The 8,870-nt window shown below is 40.6% G+C and overlaps 1 protein-coding gene across 1 annotated transcript in view; it reads right to left on the bottom strand.

Annotated features, from left to right (window-relative positions):
- Positions 1 to 2,180: 2,180 nt before the first annotated feature.
- tbx21 (T-box transcription factor 21) overlaps positions 2,181 to 8,870 on the bottom strand; it is a 26,843-nt gene continuing 20,153 nt past the window's right edge. The window contains exons 3-6 of the mRNA XM_014014736.1: positions 6,877 to 6,998; positions 5,484 to 5,642; positions 5,013 to 5,074; positions 2,181 to 4,703 (exon numbers count right to left, since the gene is read on the bottom strand). Coding sequence (XP_013870190.1) covers positions 3,932 to 4,703; positions 5,013 to 5,074; positions 5,484 to 5,642; positions 6,877 to 6,998 — 1,115 coding nt within the window. The 3' untranslated portion in view covers positions 2,181 to 3,931. The remainder of the gene's footprint in view (positions 4,704 to 5,012; positions 5,075 to 5,483; positions 5,643 to 6,876; positions 6,999 to 8,870) is intronic.

Here is an 8,870-nt window from a genome sequence, read left to right as displayed (position 1 = left end):
TACAGTATTTTTACAGTCTTTATTTTACAGTTAAAATAAATGTTTATCAAATAAAGTCTAATGTTACAACTAATCGGGGATCCCTTTAAATAAAGGCATTTGTAGAGAGAAAAAAATGTTCTTTTGATTTCTTAGTTACTGTGTCATGTAAATTTTTGACCACACTGGAAACAAATATTTTCATGTCATTGGAGCAAAGCTGCGTGTGGGTGACTATATATTGGTTTAATTGTTGATAAACTCTGATGTTTAGGCCCATTGCTCGGATGGTTTTTGAATAGTCGGAACCTAAATCTCATTGATTTGTAGATTTATTGGTGCCTCTGAACAACTATTAGAACACTGTGGTGGTCTTTTTTTTCTGCGTTGGTGGTTTATATTGAAAGAGGAAGAGGACTGGTTAAATTTGAAGCAGAAACCTTGTGTGGTTGACTTCATGGCTTCCTCAGGAAACATGGCGTTGACTTTAAGGGACCTTAGGCCACCACTGTTTCTGGTCTGGCACCAGATGAGTGTGCAGAAACAAAGTGGTAATAATCTCTACATCTAATAATGATTGTTATCTGATGAAATGACCTAAAATGGGGCTAAAATCCAGACAGAGTTCAGGTTCTGTTGTCACTTAAAGCACGTGTCTGATTCTGGGGTCTTTTATAGGAAACTTTAAAGACCATTAAATGAAAGAAAAATAAGTTTTTGGCTCGATTAGAGAAGTTTTAACTGAATAAATGTTGAGCTTAAGCTTTGCCTTATCAGTACTTCCATCAGCTGATGCGTAAAATCACATAAAACCTTTCGTTTTGCTCTTTGAAAAGACTGCAGCAGCCCTGACTGACAGTGGCGGGTTTGTCCCCCCAGGTGTTGTCCGAGGCCATTAGCACACCTGGTGAGGAATGAGGAGCAGATCTCTGATGAGCTGCGACTGTGGCCTCACTCTTTGTTTCTGTCACCGGACGGAGAGCCGGGGCCCCTGTCAGCCAGTGTCACCACATGATGGGCCCTGATACCAGGGGGGAAATTCAAAGTGTCTGTCCGGTCACTTTCTGCTTCCTGTTTGTTGTGGTCTGTGGGGTGACAGCGCCTCAGCTGTGGACCTGCACCAGGTCGTCCTCAGCGACCCCCTTTCAGCTCTGCTTCAACCGTACGGCACTTTAATCAGGTTTTAATTTCTCACATAAAATTATAATTCACGTGAGAAAAATGAGATAATCCACATGTTTGTACGTGTCAGGGGTCATAACGTTTGTGTTTAAAGTTTCCTCTCAGTGCTGTTATCGATCACGATGTGGTGACAAAAACACGTTTTGTATCGACGTATTGTCAGCGGGTCAGAACCTCCACACACGACTCAGCCGGTGTCTGTTCTGGTTTAAAGCCTGCGCCGTGAAATATGACATAAAGTTGATCAAATCATTATGACAAGGGGTAAAATTTAAATTTCTTTAAAGATGAACATCTTTTACCAGCTGAGCCTCAACAGACACAAGTTGCTTTCAAGATTTTTATCAATAATTCAGCTCGCCCTGCCCTCTGCCTTTGATTTATCACATCTAAAGAGCTGGTGAGAACATTTTGTGAATGATGCGGGCTTAAACCCGACCTCTCTCTTTAAAGTTGTTTCTTTCTGATCTCAGCTTAACACCAACAGCTGGAAAAGGAGACAGTTTTTCATCCCCCTGAACCTGAAACTAATTGTAAAACACAGTGAGTTATAAAATATCTGATCTTAGATTATATCATATTTGTGTGTTTCAGAACATCAAACAAAGTTCTTTGAGTCAGATAGTCAGAATTGGCTGCAGTTCCAAAACCTGGTGTTGGGACCTCACACTGCAAACATGTTCATCTAAACAAGTCTTTCAATCTTATATCAGCCAAAAAGTATTTTTGATCTTATTTTGAGACTGATACATTAAGTAATATATTAGATTATTAATCATGTTAGTCTGGACACTTTTCTTATTTCAAAAAGTGCAATTTTTATAAACACCACAGTGTGTTGATATAATATGATGTTTTGTTTTTTCCTCATCTTCCCTTATGTGGTTTTTAGTTTTTCTGTTTTTAAAGGTAGCACAACTGTGTTTGCTGCATGACCTATTTCACCTGTTCCCCCATGTTTGCCTTGGATGTCTTCTTGAATGGGTTTTTCTTAACTGCCCCCTCCCCCCTTCCCTGAATGTACAGCACCTTGTGAGTTTATTTCTGTGAAAGGCGCTATATAAATAAAACTTTACTTACTTCCTTACTTCCTTAAGTCCTTATTTGTCTTATTCCATTGACAGATTGTTTTAGACTCAAATTAATGATCTGCCAGTGGAATAAAACAATTGCACTTCTTGAAAAAAAAAGAGATTAACAAGTTTAATAATCTTAAAAATTCTGCTAGACTTGCTTAGATAGACAATTTTTGCAGTGCATGACTCAAAAAACACCAAGCACAGAGTCTAGAAAAGACCTACAGAAATAATATTTACTTTAGAAATCATCATCAGTGGCATCATCAGCCTTCACTGATACAAATACATGAAATCAGCTGTGCTGAATGGTAAATGGTGGGTCTACAGGACGTTTACTTTGTTGGGAGCTTTAAAACATTTGCCCTGAAGAGATCTCTGTGAGAACATGACTGTGAAATAGTGATTTTATTGGTAAAATTAGTGGATATTCCTGTCGGACAAATCCTTTATGCTGGTTGTGAAAGCTGTGTAAAAACTGTACCAGTAAGATGAAAATGGCCTTTTTATCAATGCTGTGAGTAATGGTTACTGTGCCAGGTTTATTTTGAAATAATCTGCTAATTATATTGCAAACTGCTGAGGTCATCGTGGTGTCTAAAGTTAAAATTGTTTTTTTTCCTGTTTTTGAAATCGTGAACAGTATAAAACTACAACTAAATTGGCTTTAAATAAAAGAAATTCAACCATCAGATTAGCTGTTCATCCCATTTTGTTGTTTTTTTCAACAGTATTTTTCTTACTTTAGCAGCTCTTAGTGACATTGGGGCAATTCGAATGCTCAGATTCAACCACTAGACTTTGTGTTTTTGAACTTATTTTGACGTTTAAAAATGTTTTCCTTCAAACCTGAGAGAAATCTTGCATTGCTTTTAAAAAAACAAACAAAAAAAATGTTCAAACACGTTTCAAACAGCTTAACCCCCATTAACCTTTTTGACCTGTGCAGTGCTCCTCTGCCACCACTAGTGGGCAGTGCACCTTAAAAAAAAACATTTTAGGCCCAAATGGAGATGAGAGAAGTGTGTGCAAAAGCACTTTCAGCTTCGAATCATCAGGGGAAGCAAATGTGAGCATACTGTGAAGAAATGTGTGAAAAGTCGAGGGTGAGAATGAAGACGCAGACAAGAAACGGCGAAAGCGGCAGAGAGGGCGTTTGAAGAACAGACAATCGCTGCGGGCGTCTGTCAACAAGCAGATATGAAGATCTTTTCCAGATGTTTCGAAGACCAAAGTCACATCTCTGTACGTTTGTTTGATGTTTATGTGACTGTAGGGCAGCGAGCACGTCACATCCACTTTCGTTCACTTTGACACCATCTTTAAAAGTTCCTCCTGCCGTCGTTTGACACTTTTTTGAAAAGGGGACTTTACAGAGCGGATGATCTCACTGTGCGGACCGGGGAAATTTATTTGCATCCTACGTCTTTATTTCACAGGGACGAGTAGAAAACAAATCAAACGAYGTCACATGTAAAATAATGCAACCTCTTGTATTGAATATAGAAGTTTTAGCAGATGGCTACTTTGTAGTTCTGAAAGTTTGACCCTTAATGAAAGTACTCCTTCTGGGTTTGGTGTATGAACTTGTTCCAGCCCTTTGTTATCACCTGACTGGACAGACKTGTCCACGATGGGGGTGTGGAAGGGTTTGGGGCAAAGACTGTGGCGTCTGGGGGTGAAGCGTGAGGCCTTCAGTGGGTGTAATAGCCATAGTAGTCCGGATCGCTGTCTTTCTCGCAGACGTCTCCACCACGCGGGGGCGGGGAGTTTTCGGTGCTGGACGTGTAGGGCGACACCTTCCTCTTCTTGCCGCCCTCGAACAGGCCCGAGTCGGCCGAGTCTACGGATTTCACCGAGGGCGTTTCGAGCCAGGCGTCGTCCGCCGTGTCTTTGGGTTTGTCCTGCAGCGGCGGGGGCTGCAGAGACTCCAGGAGGGCGGGAGGATGCAGCCTGGGGTTGACTGGTGGCGTGGGAGCTGAAGACGAGGARGACGATATGGGTCTAAACCAACCCAGACCAGGGGTAGGTTTGTGAGTCAGGTACTGGGGCGTGGGTCGGCTGGTGCTCCAGCCGGCTGAGGCGGCGCCCGACACGCTGGTTGATGCGAAGGGATGGTCAGAGTAGTAGCCAAGGGCGTGGTGGGCAGACGTCTGCAGGGGGAAAGGCTTGTAGAAACCATTTCCAGAAAAGTCCCCCTCGTAGGAGGRAGGGAAATCAAGCCGGTTCGGCGGCACGCTCTGTTGCGGCGGCAGGTACCAGCGGCTGTGGGGCCCGGGGCTGGAGGACGGGTCTTTGTGCTGCTGGCCCATGGCGATGGACTCGCGGCTGTAGAAGCGGCTCTGAGGCAGGGGGCTCATGTACTGTTCAGAGAGGTAGCTTTGGGGGTAGCAGCTCCCTGCCAACAACTGCTGGCCCTCCGTAGGGGAAGGGGTGAGGCGATCAGAGTCGGGAGGAGCGTAGAGCCTGGGCAGGAGGGAGGAGGAGGAGGAAGAGAAGAGAGTGTGAGAAGAAGAGGAAAAAAAGAAGGTGTTATTTCCTGCCCAAACCTCAAACAACTATCAAACATCTCACAGCCCCTCACACCCTTCCACTGCAGCGTGCTCAGCAGCAGCGCCGTAATTGCATCTATTTTAATAATAAAAAGGCTGACGTGCACTCAGGGTGTCTTGGCGCCAGCAGCGATCCTGTTTCATCATTTAAGCAAAGTTCACACAATGTTCTCCGATCCAGTGCAAAAAGGAGAGGATTTCAAACGTTTTCCAAAGGACTTACGTGTCGTAATTGTCGCGGAAACCTTTGGCGAAGGGGTTGTGGTCTATTTTCAGCTGGGTGATCTGTGTGTGGAACACGGAGAGAATGCAGGAGAGGAAAAAGAGAAGGAGTGAGCAACGACCCATAGAGAAACAAGAGCGCAGGCAGAGAGGAGGTCACTGACTAATAATTAATAACGTGYGATTTCTTCTCATGTTGGAAAGAGTTGATCTTCAGAACTGAAGAGTGGGCGAGCACGCCTGCAGAACCAGACCAGTGTGTCTGTGTGCAGAGGAAGCTTTAGACAAGGACTGTGAGCTTCTCTAAAGACAAAACCTCAGTCAGCTGAGGTGAGGGGACTCTTAGCTGAGCTCAAATTTAGGTCAATGCACTGKTAATAAATGCAACTACAAAATCAAAATCAAAGATTGTTGCGCTAACTACATCTGAGCATCAAAACAAACGATCGGATGATGAAAATAAACGACTCACGTCTGCGTTCTGATAAGCAGTGACAGCGATGAACTGGGTCTCTGGGAAGACAAARGACTGGGATTTAGAGGACAGGAAGGGGTCCTCCGAGCCGTCCTCCTTCACCTCCACGATGTGAAGCCGGGGCTGGTACTTATGGAGCGACTGGAGGACTATCATCTGCAGACACAACCACAAACAAATGTGGCTTTTAAGGATTTTGGTTTTCTTRTAATTTCATATAATCTAACAAAAAACACAAGAAAGTAAAAGAAGACGGGAGCACATTAGAACATTTATACCTTATTAACACACATACAAGCTACTGACAGAGCTAATCAACCTTGTCCAACACAGAATGGTTATAACTCTTAACCATGGTGTATCTGAGTCATATGGGATTAGGGTTGGGCATAATCGTATCGTGTGCAATTAACTGTCAGAAAAGCATTAATCGATTATTTTTTGGCACTTGACAATTAAAACAATTAATGTCACCATGCAGACTGACTGGAGATTTCCCCGGTCAGTCCGCTCGGTGCTCCTCTCCGCTTCAAACGTGACGAATATTTTAAAAAAGTTACATAATTTATCTATCAACACAATTTAAAAATTGAAGTATAGCCCGAAATCTGTGATTTTGACACAATTTGGAACAGATTTTTACGAAGAGAAAAGCTTTCCCACTAAACTGGTCATGTGACCAGGACATAAGGGTGTCCAGGGATTCCAAATTAATCATTTTCGGCTAAATACCACAATTAATCGTGATTAATTTTTTTTGCCAATATTGCCCAACCCTACATGGGATTTTTGTTTGAAACCTCAGCACATGCATATCTTCAGGGAAAGCAACTTTTTATTCAATAATTTCTCTTCCAGAAGCCAAACTTTCAGAATGTAGTAGTTTACGTAATTTGTTCCCAATTTTTTTTGACTAAATCCATGAAAAAAAATAAAAGTTTGTAATGTTTTGGCAACAATARGGTGATTTTTAAAAAGCAATACGAGCTGTAAACATGACATACAGATGATCAGCTGAGAGCGATGATGAATTCTTTTCTTCATTTATTTTTTATGTTTTTATAAACAGCATGCTAAGCTAAGGTGGCTAAGTGCAAGGACGAATAAAAAGACTAAAACTGATTTGAACGAGCTTCAGAAAGTCTGAGGAACTGATCAGGACTTGTTTGAAAGGTGACAAGAAAGCCTTGCTGTTTGCAAAAAAATAAAATAAAATAAAAACGAACGAGCAATGACTCGCGCAGTAAAAAAAGATGAGAGAATAGTTTCTGCCTGCAGTTCTAAYAATTTCAGAAGAAAAATATGTTGGTTCTGAACATCACGTCTGGTTTTTGTGTCTCAGGCAGTTTCCTCCTTGGATCTAAACTCAGAAGGTTTGAATGCAGCTCACCTGAGCCACGTTGTTGGTGCTGCCCTTGTTGTTGGTGAGCTTTAACTTGCTGAACGACACCTCTTGTCTCATCCAGTGAGCTCCTGTGTTGGGAGAGTCAGGGTGCATGTACGTCCTGTTCCCTGGAATCAATAAAACGATGCATCAGCAAAAGATATCCTGAGCACGGGACACCTTAGAGCTGAACTGAAAAAAAAAATGAATTTTTTTTTTTCACTTTGAAAAGAACAAATGKAACACTGGTTTCTGTTTTAATGCATGAAGACTTCCTGGTGTCATTAAAACTGAAATAGTTGCATGAATTAACATTTTCCCAGGCAAAAAGTCAAAATCTCAGATTGTTCACAGCGTTCACCACATAGACCTGCTAACCTTATGTGCACACCACATGAGTGTACTATTAAATCTAATTGAGAAAAGTTGTTTCACCACAGTTTCCACAACTGTAGCACATCATCATTCACCTTTCCACACTTGGCATATGTGTGACAACACCTTACAGTTTCTCTCATTTACAGAAAATTGTCTGTGGTTTGTTTAGCATCAGCTGCACAAAAACAAAAAAGTAAAATAACAACAACAACAACAAAAAAAAAACTAAATGACTGGACTTCTGCTATAAACTCATTTCAGCTGCAGAGAAGAGCTCCATTTTTTTTAACCTACAGTCACAAAACACAAAATTTGGTGATTAAAGTATTTTTTTTTTGTTCTTTCTGAGGTGAAGAAATGATGAATCAACAAGTCAAAGAGACAAAAGTAATAACATGATCTGTTCAGGATACAAAGTGGTTCAAATATTTATCYAAAATATTTCTTTTTTGCAGCCCTAATTTAAAGAAATGATGAGAAGTTGTGTAAAAAAAATAAAATAAAACAGATTGCTGTTTACAAACCTCAAAACCCAACAAATATTTAATTCACAATGAAACCAAGTAAACATTTTAAATGTTTAATTCAAAATGCTATTTTTTTTGTGAAAATGCTAAATTTTTCAGTTTTATAGACATTGCAATAAAAACAGGTCTGGTTCTATCACTGCATGGACCCAGTACACGGGTCACGGTCTGTAAACACAGTCCACTAATGCTGATTAAAGCTCTATCATGCAAAGACGACACGTGAACGCAATCCAAAAATGCTGCCGTCTTCTCTGAACCCAAGAGGAAAGCTGTTCTGTAGTCAAATGAATCAAAATTTAAAATTTTATTTTAAAAAACCACGGATGACACGTCCTTTGYACTAAAACCTGCCTCTCTGATGGTATAGGGGTGCATTCCTGCYTCAGGCATGAGCAGTTTACACATCTGGATCTGCACCATCAATGCAGAGAATTATCTACCGGTCTTTAGAACATCTGGTCTCATTCAGCTGGTGTCTTTTTTCAGGGAGGGTCTTGCATATTTCAGCAAGACATTRTTAAACCACAAACTGCATCCATTACAACAACACATGACCTGAAGTCCAGACCGGTCCAGGTTCTGAGCTGAATTCCAGATAATCCAGATAAGAAAACAACAACATGATGCATTTTTAAAAASCAGAACATTAAGTTCAATCTGTGAACAAAACTGTAACAAATATAAATTTGAAATAAATTTCAAAATAATTAAAAAAATCAGGGGTCTGCAACCTGCGGCTCTAGGGCCACATGTGGGTCTTTGGTCCCTCTGCAGTGGTTCTTTGAAAATRTGACCAAACATAACAGAATAAATAGTTTTTGGTCTTTATACCCGAAACAGAAATCAATTTTCTATGCAAATATGTGATCAGTAATACAAAAAGTAAAACATGTTAGCCTGTTTTTACTTAAATAATACAACTTATTTTCCTCAAATCCATCAGAGTTACCTTTAAATCATTTGAAGACTACATAATAAGAAGAATTAGAAAAAAATACCTGAATAATTCAGTTGTACTACTTTTTATAAAATTTGGTATAAACTATATACTATTTTTCTTGTTTACATGAATATGTTTTTAATTTGTCCTTA

Source organism: Austrofundulus limnaeus, unplaced genomic scaffold (assembly GCF_001266775.1).
Source record: "Austrofundulus limnaeus strain Quisiro unplaced genomic scaffold, Austrofundulus_limnaeus-1.0 Scaffold119, whole genome shotgun sequence".
Classification (NCBI taxonomy): Eukaryota; Metazoa; Chordata; class Actinopteri; order Cyprinodontiformes; family Rivulidae; genus Austrofundulus; species Austrofundulus limnaeus.
Note: the sequence above shows the minus strand (reverse complement) of the source record. Positions and strands in the feature narration are given on the sequence as shown.